This window comes from Mustela putorius, unplaced genomic scaffold (genome assembly GCF_011764305.1).
Source record: "Mustela putorius furo isolate JIRA1106 unplaced genomic scaffold, ASM1176430v1.1 tig00000743_pilon_pilon_pilon, whole genome shotgun sequence".
Lineage (NCBI taxonomy): Eukaryota > Metazoa > Chordata > Mammalia > Carnivora > Mustelidae > Mustela > Mustela putorius.
The window spans coordinates 61,225-76,238 of record NW_025421464.1 but is presented as its reverse complement, the minus strand read 5'-3'; the positions used below and the strand labels follow the sequence as shown (position 1 = coordinate 76,238).

General features: G+C 42.5%; 1 protein-coding gene and 1 pseudogene across 4 annotated transcripts; both read right to left on the bottom strand.

The window, feature by feature from the left end:
• Positions 1–4,024: 4,024 nt before the first annotated feature.
• Positions 4,025–14,677, bottom strand: LOC106005289 (signal-regulatory protein beta-1-like). Of its 4 annotated transcripts, XM_013053454.2 has the most exons (6): positions 14,420–14,677; positions 13,774–13,929; positions 7,923–8,270; positions 5,898–6,068; positions 5,718–5,807; positions 4,025–5,328 (listed from the first exon to the last, which is right to left on the bottom strand). In XM_013053454.2, the coding sequence occupies exons 2-6, from the start codon at positions 13,847–13,849 to the stop codon at positions 5,249–5,251; spliced, it is 765 nt and encodes a 254-aa protein (XP_012908908.1). In that variant the 5' UTR covers positions 13,850–13,929; positions 14,420–14,677; the 3' UTR covers positions 4,025–5,248. The 4 variants fall into 4 exon arrangements, with proteins under 4 accessions (XP_012908908.1, XP_044939931.1, XP_044939930.1 ...); XM_045083996.1 differs by having other exon boundaries at positions 4,027–5,328; positions 5,745–6,068; positions 14,420–14,674; XM_045083995.1 differs by having other exon boundaries at positions 4,028–5,328; positions 5,718–6,068; positions 14,420–14,672.
• LOC123393123 lies at positions 10,288–12,110 on the bottom strand (annotated as a pseudogene).
• Positions 14,678–15,014: the final 337 nt, after the last annotated feature.

Genomic DNA, 15,014 nt, shown 5'->3' with positions numbered 1-15,014 from the left:
TCCATGAGGCAATGGATCAATCTTCAGTCAGGGTCTTCAGTCAGTGGCCAGCAAGAGTGTGAGCCTTGTTCACCAGGAAGTGAGCTTGGAAGCACTTCCCCCCCACCGCCTGCGTCCCCCCCCAACCCGCCCTGCCCCAGCCAAGCCCTGAGTTGACAGTAGCTCCTGACTTCACCTGAGCCAGGGGACCCAGATACGCTGCCCTCAGATTCCTGACTCAGATAAACTGTGAGACAATGTTTATTGTTTTAAGCCCTGAGTTGTGGAGGTGTTTTTTTGTTTGTTTGTTTGTTTGTTTTAATGCAGCAATGGAAAACTAATACAGCATGCAAGAACATTTATACTTTAAAAACAGTGTTAGGGGGCCCCTGGGTGGCTCAGTTGTTAAGCGTTAAGCGTCTGCATTCAGCTCAGGTCATGATCCCAGAGTCCTGGGATCGAGCCCCACATCAGGCTCCCTGCTCAGCGGGAAGTCTGCTTCTCCCTCTCCCGCTCCCCCGGCTTCTGTTCCCTCTCTGGCTGTCTCTCTCTCCCAAATAAAAATCCAAAATAAAAATAAAAATGAAAATGGGGTTAGAAAGAATGCCGTAAAATGTTTCTGCCCTTTATACAGATTTAACCCGCCTCCCTGCCAAGGTAGAGAAGTTGAAACTAGGCTAAGAAGGAAATGAACAGAGCTCAGGAGAACATAGATAGGAGAGTGGGACTCAGGACCCCTCATTTTCCCTCCCTAGGGAGGTAGGATGAGTGCCCCCCCAGGTCTCCTACTCAGCTGTTCCAGCTCTTGTCCCGAGACCCTTCCCTGGGGGCTGTGGTGTGGACAAGTGCGTGGAGGGCAGGTGCCCAGGGAGTGGAGGAATGTGTTGTTCCTCAGACCTCCATGGCTTCTCCCGGGGGAGTTCCTCCAGAGGGGAGGGGACAACAGAGACTGAAGTTCCCCCAGTGTCAGGAAGGGAGCAGCTGTGGGAAGCACATCCATGTGTCTGTTCAGTCAGTCAGTGCAGGTTTTCCGAGTGTCCACTTGTGCCAGCATCTGTGCTCTGCCTGGAGAGGAGCAGGGGGCCTCGATAGTCGACCCTATGAGATCAGACACGGCCCTCTTCCCTGGGCCCTTATGTCCTACACGGTTCCTCAGACATCTTTTGCAAACCTCCAGTTTTAAATTTTTCATTTCATGGAGCCATGCTTTCTTGGTTCTTTGTATGCTTTTGCTTTTTTTTTTTTTTTTTTTAAGTTTTATTTTAGATTTGGGTATTTGAAAAAAACATGTTTGCATCCTACTCCAGATTCATTTGTTGAACTCCCCAAAGATCATGGTCTTAGTAGGTGGAAATTTTAGGAGGTGCTCAGGTCATGAGAATGGGTCCCTTATGAATGAGATTAATGCGTTATAAAAGAGACCCCAGAGAGCTCTGCAGACCCTTTTAAAAAAATAAACATATAATGTATTATTTGTTTCAGGGGTGCACAATTCACAGCACTCACCATAGCATATATCCTCCCCCATGTCCATCCCCCAGCAACCCCATCCCTCCGACCCCCCCTCCCCTCCAGCAACTCTCAGTTTGTTTCCTGAGATGAAGAGTCTCTCATGGTTTGGCTCCCTCTCTGGTTTCATCTTGTTTCATTTTTTACTCCTCCCCTATGACCCTCTGTCTTGTGTTTCAAATTCCTCAGATCAGTGAGATAATATAATTGTTTTTCTCTGATTGACTTATTTCACTTACTTAGCATAATATCCTCTAGTTCCATCCACATCATGGCAAAAGGTAAGATTTTGCATTTTTTGATGGCTGCATGGTATTCCATTGTATGTATGGTGTGTGTATACACACACACACATACACACCACATCTTATCTATTCATTTGTTGATGAACATCTAGGTTCTTTCCAGAGTTTGGCTATGGTGGACATTGCTGCTATAAACATTGGGGTGCTTGTGCCCCTTTTGGATCACTACATTTGTATCTTTAGGGTAAATACCCAGTAGGGCAATTGCCGGGTGTTAGGGTAGCTCTATTTGCAATTTTTTGAGGGACCTCCATGCTGTTTTCCTGAGTGGTTGCACAAGCTTACATCCCCACCAACAGTGTAAGAGGATTCCCCTTTCTCCACATCCTTGCCAATGTTTGTTGTTCCCTGTCTTGTTAATTTTAGCCATTCTGACTGGTGTGAGATGGTATCTCAATGTGGTTTTGATTTGACTCTCCCTGATGGCTACTGATGTTAAATATTTTTCATGTGTCTGTTGGCCATTTGTATGTCTTCTTTGGAGAAGTGTCTCCTCGTGTTTTCTGCCCATTTCTTGACTGGAGTATTTGTTTTTGGGGTGTTGAGAGTTTGAGAAGTTCTTTATAGATCTTGGATACCAGCCCTTTGTCTGTAGTGTCATTTGAAAATATCTTCTCCCATCCCATGGGTTGCCTTTTGGTTTTGTTGACAGTTTCCTAAAATTCAAGTTAGTTAACGTATGGTCTAGTATTGGTTTTCCAAGTAGAATTTAGTGATTCATCAATTACATATCACACCAATGCTCATCCCAAGAAATGCCCTCCTTAATGCCCATCGTCCATTTAACGCATCCTCCCACTCACCTCCTCTCCAGCAATCCTCAGATTGTGCTCTATAGCTAAGAGTCTCTTATGGTTTTCCTCCCTTTCTGTTTTTATTTTATTTTATTTTAATTTCCCTTCCCTTCCCATGTTCATCTTTTTTTTTTTAATTCCACGAGTGAAGTAATATGATATTTGTCTTTCTCTGACGTATTTCGCTTAGCATAATACCCTCTAGGTATTACCTTTCCCATTCTATTGGTTGCTTTTTAGGTTTGTTGATTGTTTCCTTCACTGTGCAGGAGCTTTTTATCTTAATAATGTCCCAATAGTTCATTTTTGCTCTTGTCTTCCTTGCCTCCAGAGATATGTCTAGTAAGAAGTTGCTGCAGCTGAGGTCAAAGAGGTGGCTAGCTTGTTTTCTCCCCTAGGATTTTGATGGTTTCCTGGCTTACATTTAGGTCTTTCATCCATTTTGAATTTATTTTTGTGTATGGTGTAAGAAGGTGGTCCATTTTCTTCTGGATGCTGTTGTATAGTTTTCCCTACACCATTTGTTGAAGATACTGTCTTTGTGTGTGTATTTGAATTTTTTTAATTTAAATTCAATTAGCCAAGGTATCATACATCATTAGTTTTTGATATAATGTTCAATGTGTGTGTGTGTGTGTATATATATATATATATATATATTTTTTTTTTTTTTTTAGCTGTCTCAAATTCCCTAGGAAGCTTGCTTTTTCTTCTGGGGAGATCGCAATCTCTTATGCCCCCTGGTGCCATTTTGTGGAACTGCATAATATCTATAGCTCTGAGCCACTTTGATGGTCTCTTGCTTTCAGCACTCTTTTTTTAAATTCTTTTTTTTTTTTTATTAGAGTACATCATTTGTCTTTGATGTAGTGTTCCATGATTCAGTATTTGCTCTTCTAACCTGCTCTGCTGTTCCCACTAGTGCTCTGAATCATGAGACAGAAACCATTCCCTCAGGCAATCCCCAGACAATCCAGATTGATGCACGGTCTATTCTGCTTCTATCTTGAGGAGGGAGCAGGTATGGGAGGTTTCCTCCTAATTGTGCCACTACACCAGGCTGGGGGTGACATACGAATGTACAAAGCTCTGCAAACTTTCCTGCAGCTTTCACTGGAATCCCTGCCTGGTTTTCCATCGGCCTGGGTACCACTGCTTCTCAGTTGGTTTCTAGCATTCTTACAGAGGTATTTTGGTCCACAGATGGTTGTTATTTGGTTGTCTCCATGGAAGAAGGGTTGGGGACTTCTTAGTCTGTCATTTTACTGATGTCACTACTCTAAGTGATATAAAAACAATAATTTTCGCCACTATCTGGGAGTAGACACATGGAGGTTCTTCCAGTTATAAACCCCAAAGTTTGTGACAATTAGTTATAGCAACCATAGCAAACACACTTAGCTCAGTATTTTAAACTATATGTATATATGCCTTTTATTCATTATGTGGAAATGATATAAATTTAATACATTTCTTGCTCTTTGGCTTTTAACAGGGAAATGGAACTTATTCACAATATTTTTCCTCTAAATCATCCTCATGTACCTCTACACCTCCAACTCTAACTAGAGTCTTCTCATTAGGAGGACAAAGCTATAAACCCAGGGATTATGGGAGTACGAGATCTGAATTCTATTATCCATTCCCTGTGTAACTTGAGGCAAACCCAATCTCTGGGTCTCCACTTCCTCATGTTACCTGATGGGCTGGAACGTGGGGTGGACACCATATCGTTTTTAGTCTGTTGAACATTTGTGTCATTGGGATGGTGGATTCCCTATAATAATGAGTAAGTGAAAGGCATAGGAAGGGCAATTTCAAATGACTCTCTGGGATTCATTTGTGGAGGCTGGGAATAAGAAGCTCTCTCTCCATCCTGACTGCTAAGATGAGGTAATGAATGTCAACATTTCTTGTACTTACCTCTTCCATTATATGGATGAGGCCTATATGCAGCAAACACCAGGCAGAGATGAATAGAGATGAGAGAATTTCAAAGAATAAGAGGGTTGGTGGCCCTGAGACCTTAGTCCTAAAACTCTGCGTTGGATGCTGTGAGGAACCTAGAATCCTCCTCAGCTACAGGATCCCATTATACTAATATTTTTCATTTTTATCCCTTGTAAGGAAAGGTTCTTCACTAATATATATAGCATGCTGGAGAGAGCCCAGACCAACTTGACCACTTTCTCCTACTATCGGTCCCCCTAAATTCCCTTGAGTCTCAGTTTCTTCACTCATATGGTAAGGATAATCATTCTTATACTTAAATTGTTATGCCAGCAAATACAATAATATGGGAGAAAGAGATGCTTTGTGTACAGGAGATGCCCAACAAATAGTAGTATTGTAGTATCACGAATTTAATCATTTCTCAAGCTGGGTATTGCTCAGAATTCAGAAGTTATAACAAAATAGAAAAATCGAATAAGTAAGGCTTTAGGAACAGAAAAAAATGGTTGGAAATTGTACTTCAGTCCTCTGGGGATGTGGGAACTTTATCACCTGGCATCCCTTAGGACAATGCTAACTTTAAGAAAACTGGCTTGACAAGGAGATGTTTTCTCTCCTATTATTGGAGCTCCAGAAGTGGGGTGGGAACCAGGAACAATATGGCCGTGTAATGTTGTCAACCCACATTCTCTACATCTTTGCACTTCTCTACAGCAGATTTTTCCTCAGCTTGGTTCCCCTCATGGTCATTAGATGTTTCTCTGGAGCACCTGGGGCAAACTGATTTCCTGTTCCCAGCCAACAGGAGAGAGAATTGCATTAGTTTTCCAGAGTTTTCTGCAAGTCTGTCCTTTTCACTTATGGACACAAACTGGCTTAAGTCAGTCTCCTATCTGAGTTAACCATGAGTAGGGAGTCATGAAGTGATTTTAATTGGTTTCATCTAGCTCTTGGGGGCTGGTTATTGAATACTGGAATGTCAACCAAAATATCCCTCATCATTCAATTCACCTTTCTGAGTTTGTTTCTCCCCCTGTAAATCACTTAACTCACAGGTTGCTGAGAGATCAAATGTACAATGCATCTTCAATAATAGCCTAATCTAGTAATTCAGTGGGTAGAGGACTGGTTAACTGAAATGATAGCCCATAATAGGGGGTGGAGGAGACAAACTCACTAGTCACAAACACCTTGGTGCCCGGACCTGACTGGAACTCCGTGTTAGGTTTCCCCTCCTTGAACTTCATGCAGTAGTAAGTGCCGGCGTCTGCAAGAGAGATTTCACTGATGCGGATGGAAAAGTCTGTCTTGCTAACTTTGGTGGGGTGTCCAATTTCTTTTACTCTGGGAAAGAAACCTTCTTTGAAATTGTAGATTAATTCCCGGTTTGGCCCATTTCCCTTGAACCATAAGACGGGTCCTTTTGGGAATGAATCTGGTACACTGCAACTCAAGGTGATTGTCTCTCCAACTGATACAGTCTGTGTCATCTCAGCTTGTTGCACCTGGAATATCTCCTGTGTGGTTCCTGCAAAGAAATGCAAAATTATTTCCTATTTCCCATGCTCTAGCCCAGGAGGGACTGAAGAACTTGGATCCAGATTGTGGGTGGGCCTCATTCATTACTTATTTTAATGGTGTGTGTGAGTCAGTGCAGAGGACAAAATTTATCACCTCTCCCATTTCATGTCCCAGCCCCTAACCAGGGAAAGAAGAGGACAGGGAGGGAGAGGACTGGGATTATGCGTTGATAGTGTTTATAGAGAGAAACTAGTCCTTCTCCCATCTAAATGCCAAAAATCACTCAACACATTAGGAGATGGGTCCAAGTGTCCTCTGTTGATCTCATAGCTATAGGGAGTTTGGGACTGACCTTCATCTCTTCTGAAGGGTAAGCAGCCAAGTGAATTTGTGGAGATGTTAGTGCTGAGAAGTGTGGAGAAAGGGCAAGTCAAGAGATAACAAACCTAGAGAATGGGGAGCCATTTAGGGCTATTGTGTTCATGCAGGCAGAGTGCCGCTCCTCTGCTTATCTGTCAAGGGGGTGTGGTAAGAAAGAGACAGTTTCCTCTTCTAAACAAAAGAGAATAGAACCTCAAGGGACCTTATCAATTTTGGAGGGCCCACAACTGATCTCCAACACCCACTCCCACCAACATCACTACCCCATATTAGTCAGGTCCTGGTAATCTCTCTCCTTTTCAGGCAAACCATCAAAAGCAAAGATGGGCTAAGGTGTGGGTTAGAGAGACAAGAAAATCTTGGCTGGTGAGGCTTGGAGAAAATGGTGGGTAAGCTGCCTATGCTCGCACTTTTTAGCTTGAGGGATCTTATGTAAATTTTTCATGGCCCGTTGGGTATGATGGAATGTGACTGGACTTGAAGAGAACATCACAGAGGAAGACTAGTTTTCCCAGAAGAACAGATGGACACACTAATATCACATAGTGAATGTCATTAATACAGAGAGTGGCAAGAAGTAGCAAACACTGGTTGTCCTCAGAGAAGAGAACAACAGAGCTGGGGTTAGACTAGGGCAGGTCAGGGAAAGATCAAGAGCCAGGACAGTGACTGAACTCCTCCAGAACAGCTTTTCCAAACAAGATGTGGGGGTGGGTGATATCAATCCCCATCCTTCTAATGTCCTGGCTCCCTAGAATCCATAGTAGGAGACCACACTCACTCATTGATTTCCTGTGGGGAATGGGATCCCTGAGTGCCCTGTGGTGGCCCTTCAGAGACCTGCCACCAGGCCTCAATCACATTCTAGTTAGAAATGGCTGAGTGGATTTGGGCAGGTTTGTAGAGATTCTGTTTATCTGTGGATCCCTTCACTTTGGCTCAGTAAGTATTGGGCTTAGGGGGCAAACTCCAAACTGTGTTATGATTTCATCCTGAAGCTGTAAGATAAGATGTGGCTACAAGGGTCAGTGAATGGAAATTGGGTCTCAGAATATAGGTTAGAAGATACTCAATGGAGAGCTCTTATCCCAGGATTGTCCACCAGACCTTAGGAATGCCAGCGGGCCACATAGGTCCCAGTATTCTCACTTTTTGGATCATAAAGTACACACTTATAGTTGTAGTATATCTACTTGGTGCCTTTTTATGTGAGAGTTTCCCTTGCCATATGTCATCACTGGCTTGGTGGAGTTGGCCGTCAGGGCAGGGCATGGCCTGTCAACATGGCTTAATTTAGTAGTAGGCATGGGACCACAGAATGGCTAATTAATAGTGCCATCTGCAGAACCTAACTTATAGGGTGGTTTGTGATTGAAGGGGCACAGAATCTAGTGTGTAGTGATGATTTGGTACATGTGTCAGATTTTAAAAAATTTATTTTTACAGACCAAGGGGATGGAGTTTGTCAGGCTATACTCACCATTCACAGATACAACGGTGCCTGAACCAGATACATACGACATGTCAGGGTGCGCTATGGTTAGTTTCACACAGTAATAGGTGCCCACATCTTTGGGCGACACGTTACTGATGCGGATGGAATAGTCTGTCTGGTTGAACTCTGTGTTTTCCACTTGGGTTACTCGGGGGAATTGGCCTCCATTGAAATTGTAAATTAACTTTCGTTCTTGTGCATTCTCCCTGAACCACAAGACAGGCCCTGCTGGGGAACGAGCAGACACGTTGCAGCTCAGTGTCAAGATCTCTCCAGCTCTGACTGAAACTGAACTCTCAGGCTGGGTCACCTGGAATTCTTGATCCGAAGTTCCTGGAAAGAAAATTGGCTTCATTTCTCATGTTCTTTGTCTTGGCCCAGGATGTTCTGAGGGTCTGGTTCTAGGTCAAAGTGGGACTCGTTACACACTCTTTTAGCAACATGTACTGGCGCGAAGGTATGAAAATGACAAACTGGGTTGTCATAGGGGGTGAGGGGAAGGGGACTCCATGGCCTGGAGCATAGTAGATACTGTATAAACAGAGGAACTTGCTGCATAACAAATTACTGCAAACTTAATAGTTTAAGAAAACACATATTATTTCATAGTTCCTGTGGACCAGGAGTTCAGGCACAGCTCAGCTTAGCTGTCATACACAGAGGGAAGATGATGTGAAGACATGGGGAATCTGAGGATGGTCTGAGGCTACCAGAAGCTAGGAGAGAGGCCTGGAACAGATTTCTCCTCATAGTTTATACCAACTTCCTTATAATTGCCAAGCTTGAAAACAAGCAAGATGACTGACCTTCAGTAGGTGAATGGATATATAAATTGTGGTACATTCAGACAGTGGAATATTATCCAGTGCTAAAAGAAATGAGCTAGTAAGCCCTGAAAAGATATGGAAGAACCTTAGTCAAAAGGAGACACCTGCGTACTGCAGAATATCATATTCTCAGAATATGATATTCTGGGAAAGGCAAAACTACGGATACCAGGAATATATCAGCTATTGCCAGGGTTAGGTGGAAAGAGATAAATAAGCAGAATACAGAGGATTTTTAGGGCAGTGAAGCTACTCTGTATAATGCTATAAAAATGGATATCACTATACATTTGTCCAAACCCATATTGTATAGAACAGAACGTGAATTATGGGCTTTGGGTGTTAATGACATACTAGTGTAGATTCATCATTTGTAATAAATGTACCACTCTGGTGGAGGATATTGGTAAGGGGAGAGACTGATGTGTGGGGACAGGGAGTGGTATGGGAAATATCTGCACCTTCTGCTCCATTCTGGTGTGAACCTAAAACAGCTTTAAAATATGAAGTCTATTTATAAAAAAGTCATTTCCATATCCAAGGTCATCAAGATTTTCTTCTGTGATATCTTGAAGGAATTTTATAGTTTTATGTTTTACATTGGAGTTATTTTTATGAAAATTGTTAGGTCTGTGTCTAGAATCAATTTTTTTTTTTTTGGACATGGATGTCCAGATGTCCAATTGCTCCAGCCACTCTGTTGAAAAGATTCTGTTGCTCCTATCCCAAAGATCAGTTGGTTGTATTTACGTGCGTGTATTTCTGGACTTTCTATTCTGTTGCATTGATCTGTGTGTCTATTCTTTCATCAATGCCACTGTTTCAATTACTATAGCTTTCTAGTAAGTTTTGTTCTCTGACTTTGTTCTTCTCCAACATTGATTTGGCTATTCTGGATCTTTAACTTCTCCATATGAACTTTAGAATCAGTTTGTCAATATCCATCAAATACTTTGTTCTTACATTGATTGGGATTGCATTTAATCCTTAGATGAAGTTGAGCAGAATGGGTATCCTGACAATATTAAGTCCTCCCATCCATGAACATGGGATGTATCTCTATTTGTTTAGTTCTTCTTTGATATTTTTAAAAGATTTTATTTATTTGATATATATACAGAGATCACAAGTAGATAGAGAGGCAGGTGGCGGGGGGGAAGCAGGCTCTCTGCTGAGCAGAGAGCCCAATGCGGGGCTCGATCCCAGGACCCTGAGATCATGACCTGAGCCAAAAGCACAGGCTTAACCCACTGAGCCACCCAGGCACCCCTCTTCTTTGATTTAAAACTGATTGCTTTAATCAGTTTTATAGCTTTCTTTATATAGATCTTATATATAAAATAGGAGATTTATACCTATTTTTCTTTTTTGAGGGGTGATAATGTACTTGGTCACGTCTTTTTAGTATACATAAACATAATTGATTTTTTAAAGAAAAGTGTGGAATTTAATCTTTATTTACAGGACACTGCAAGATAGGAGATTCCACATAGAAATAAGAAACCCACCGAGGGGAGGGGCTTCATACAGTTTGTACAGTTTGGAACTGGTCAAGTAGAGTTTTGTTGTAAAAAGTGCTACAATAAAAAAGCACATTTAAAAAGAGTTCTTAGTAGAGAAACAGTAAGACAAACTTCTACCAGAGTACACAACAAACAACTTTCTGCCTCAGCTATATAATCTAAAAGTTAGAGATCCCAGGAGTGCCATCCTGAACCTGGAATGTACAGCCTTCAGAGGTAGTTTCTGGACAACATTCTGATCTTTCTCTTCCTCTACAGAGAAATACTTCTCAATCAAGTTTAATGAAGCTTTGTATACAGACTCATTTTCATGGTTTTGTAGAGCCTCGATTTTGTCCAAACCTTCACATTCTTCAGTCATTATACTAAGTTTCTCAGTTTCACCTAGTTTCTCAGCAGCCTAAATGATGTTTGAAACAGCATCCAGAATAACCAGGATAATTTTGGTATCCTTTGCAGTTAAGAGATTCATCAATGTTTTTATTATGCTGTAATGAACGAGGTATACAATCTGTTCAACTGTCCCAACACTTGTATAGTTGGTCACAGCCCAGACAGCTTTTTTTTTGTGTGTCTTAAAGTCTGCCTTAGAGAGAACACCAGTGAAGAATGGGACTAATCCATGATTCACAACTTGCTGTAACTGGTCCTGGTGGGTAGCTGTGATGTTTGACGTTGTCCACGAGGCTTCCTTCTGAATATTAGTTTTGGAGTTCATTAGCAGGCTGGGAAAGACAGCAAGTGCTCCTGCATCTATTCAACCTGAGTCTGTTCATCTGTCCCAGTGACAATATTTCCTATGGCTCTTAGTGCAGGAGTCAAAATGGGCAATTCAGTAGCTCCTAGAAGCTTCACAAGCTGGGGCACTACTCCTGTTTTCACAACCATTTCAGTCTGTTCATTTGGACCAACAGTAAGGTAGGAAATGGTCCAGGTATCTGCCAAGACTTCTGGGTCATCGCGATGCAGGAGAATTAGGAAGGTAGGAAGGTAGGAAGTATCTGCTAAGATAGATAGGTAAGGAACTAAGGTAGGAAGAATCTGCTCAACAGCATCTAACGGGGGTGCAGGATTCTTGTTGCGACAAAGGTTTGAAAGTGTCCAAGTAAGGTTACATAAGTAGCCACATGCTAACGAAGACATATCAGGAACCACAAGGAGAGCCAAAAGCAGATCAACTGCACCATACTTGATAACCAAGTCTTGAAAAACTGAGCCATCACCTGCAATGTTTCCTAGAGCCCATACAGCTTGTTCACTGATGTGGGCATAGGAAGATGCCAACAGAGAAATGAATTCTGGACTAGCACCTCCATCTACCACAGCCTTGGTCTGTTCTGATGTCCCAGAAGCAATGTTAGTGAGAGCCCAAGTGGATTCAAACTGAATAGGACTACAGTCAGTTCTGCCCAAGAACAACACAAATTTTGGAATCAAACCAGCCCAGATTATGTTGTCTATGGGCGGGGGGGTTGCTGATTTTCCCGAGAAAGCAGTTTCCTAGCAGTTTGAGTAGCCTGGAGCTGGCTTTCCAAATTGTTGCTATTTATGCCTTTGACAATGTCATCAACAGACCAATTTACAGTGCCCTGGTTGTTGCAGTTTTCCTGCAGTGGAGAGGTAGCATCATCAGGAAATGAGCTTATGTTTCTCCATTTCAGCATCTGGTCATCCTTCTTAACTTTCCTCAGCTTCACATTAACTTCTATTTGATGCCGCCTCATTTCTGTACTGTCTTTCCCCTTGTTCTTGAATCTGTTAAGGCGGGCAGCTGGTGAATTAGCATTCTCGTTGGTGTACATGGTTATGAGACAAAGGGAGAAAACTACACAGCTGGCTCAGGCTTCCAGGGGAGGCGATACGGGACGTGCAAGCTGCGGGTCAGCTGCCCTCAAAACATCCACCATGGATCACCCATGATTGATTTTTTTATGTTGATTTTGTATCCTTGCTGAACATGCTTACTAAACCAGAGTTTTTTTTTTTTTTTTTTTTTTTTTTTTTTTTTTTTTTTTTTTTTTTTTTTAAGTAGATTCTTTGGGATTTTCTAGGTAAACAATCACATCATCTGCAAATAAGGGAAGTTCTTTTTCTTCCTTTTACACTTCCTTCCCTTCCCTTTCTCCTTCTGTCCCTTCCATTCCATTCCTTTCTTCCTGTCCCTCTCTCTCCTACAATTTCTAGTACTATGTTGAATAAGAGTTGTGAGTAGCGGCATCCTGCCTCAGTCCTTACCTTACGAAAAAAAAAATCAGTCTTTCACCACTAAGTATAATGATAGCTACAGGGTTTTTTGTAAATGTTCTTCATCAAATTGAAGAAGTTGCCTCCTATTTCTAGTTTGCTGTGAGTTTGCATCATGAATGGGTGTTAGATTTGTCAAATGACTTTTCTGCATCACTTGATATGATCATGCAATTTTTCTTCTTTAATTTGTTGATGTGAGGGATTACAGTGATTGTTTTTCAAATGTTGAAACAGCTTTGCATGCCTGGAATAAAACCTTCTTAGTCATGGTATATAACTTTACACATTTGAAATTCTATTTGCCAAATTTTGCTCAGGATTCTTGCATTTAGATTCACGAGACATATTGGTCTGTAGTTTTTTTTTTTAATGTACAATCTATCTGGTTTTGTTATCAAGGTAATAATGGCCTCATCAAATGAGCAGGGAATCGTTTCGTCTATTTTCTGGAAAAGATTTTTATGAGCTTGGTATTCCCATTAAAATGTGTTTGCTAACATTCTCTAGTGGGTGTGTTACTCATATATTTTACCTTTTCCTAAAACATCCAAGCTTTCTTCCTCCTTGCTTATACTCAGATAAAGGTCTTGGGTTCCTCTTTCATTTGATCTAAATCCCTCGAGCCATCTGCTGTGACTGGGACTCAAAGCCTCTGCCAACATGGACCAATGGCCTTGGGAAAGAGACTCCACATGCTTCTTTAGCTTTTTCAGCAAGCAGAGGCAGAACTGCCTAGTTCTCTTAGAGACCCTGCAGGGTTCAGCTTCCCTCACGGACCCAGAGAGATCTCTAGTGACCACTTCTGGTCAATATTCCATGAGCATGCAACCTTCTGCAAATTTTTAACAGTGATTATCTTAGGATGAAAACATTGTGAATTATTTTCTTGCTTTATAATTTCATGTTCTCCAACATGATTTTCCTCATTGAGAAGTTGTGTCTTTGTGGTGTCAATAAATTGGAATGACAGGTTCTTTGTTCCTAAGGGATAGGGGAGGAGCACTCTAATGTGTGCTGTGCTCAGCCCTGTGACTATTAGCATGTGCCCATTCCCTGAACAAAAGGGTGTGGAACAGACTCGGCCACTGGGAGATTTTGGGAACTGGGAACCATTCCAATCTAGTTCTATAAATTCTGGATGGGATAGAGAAAACCCTCCCCCAGGAAATTCTAGGTAAACGGGTAAGGTCAACACAGTATAGGGGAGTCCTCGTCACACATGCTTGAGCCCCAGCTCACCTGTGAATTTCAGTAGCAGAGTCAGCAGCAGGGATGGCAGTGGTGGGCAGGATCGGGGGGCAGGGACAGACATCATGGTGGCCCTGGAGACTTCTCTGAATGTTGTCCTGGAGAGGCCCAGGACACTCTGCTCTGAGGAGAGAAGACACTCCCTGCCTCCATGATGCCAGAGGAAGGGGATGATGATAAGAGGAAAGACCATGGGATTTTACCAGTTTTTCTTTGCGATTATCAAATAGACAGGCAAGGTGAACACAAGCTGAGAAGCTGCTGCTAGAAATGATTGGTTTTCCAGAGTTAAGGGCATGTCATAGACTTGTGCTCATTCCTGAGCCTTGTCCCAACTGCAGTCTCACCAGGCTGCACCCCTGCTGATGTAGAGGCCCAGAGACATGGTGTGGGAAAGAGGTTAGAATTTTGGAGGTGGTGATGATTTGTGTCTTAGAGGATGGAAGGGGCTACCGGGAAGGTAGGGCTGGGAGAACACACTGCAAGAAGGAAAGTAACACACCTAGAAACACACCTGGAAGGTGAGGGCTGCCTCTGTTGTCTGTGCTGGGTCTGGGGCCAGCTCTGGGGGAAAAGAGTAGAGGTACAGAAGAAATACTCTTAGAAAGAGAAAGGAACCAGTATGCTGGCTTCTCACCTCTGCAATGGGCTCTACCCAAGCACAAAGGCTGTGTTGGAACTCTCAGTCCATACTCAGCTGGTGAACCTTTAGTGTCTCCGAGTCCATAGTCGGGCACTGACTGTTAGGGTGATTTTCCTGTTGCTTCCTTGTGAGCTGTGCCTCCTCAGGGATCAATAGGATGTTAAGGCCAGGAGAGGTGTTAGAACAAGAGGAGAGTCCACAGCAGGCTCAAACTGCATATAGGAGATGAGAAGACTCCTTTCCCCTTGTGATGTCACAATCCTATCCATTGTTCTGGAATGATGAATTCCATGCAGGGGTGCCATCCATAGCTTCTGGTGAGGGCTGTACAGGAACTTTCCTCCAGGTCCAGTATCCTATACTTCTTCTCACCTTCAGCAGACTTCACATCTCCCATCAGACTCTAAACTCAACAGAGCCTGAGATTTTTAGTGCCTTGATGGTCAAGAACATTGGCTTTGCAACCAGATGTAGTTTAGGTTCCAATCCTGAATCCACTTCTTGGTGGCTAACCTACATATCCTTTGACCATGAAATTTTCATTTGTATAGCTGAAATACTCTCAAGTGAGTTCATAGTTGGCCCTTGG

Bases quoted from the DNA above. Each gene is read 5' to 3' on its own strand.
- LOC106005289 (XM_045083995.1), bottom strand. From the start codon at position 13,849: ATGATGTCTGTCCCTGCCCCCCGATCCTGCCCACCACTGCCATCCCTG. The intron at 6,069-7,922 runs GTGAGTATAGCC...ATTTCTTTGCAG, and splicing joins CACCGTTGTATCTGTGAATG to GAACCACACAGGAGATATTC. The intron at 5,329-5,717 runs GTGAGTTTGTCT...GGCTGGGAACAG, and splicing joins CACCAAGGTGTTTGTGACTA to GAAATCAGTTTGCCCCAGGT.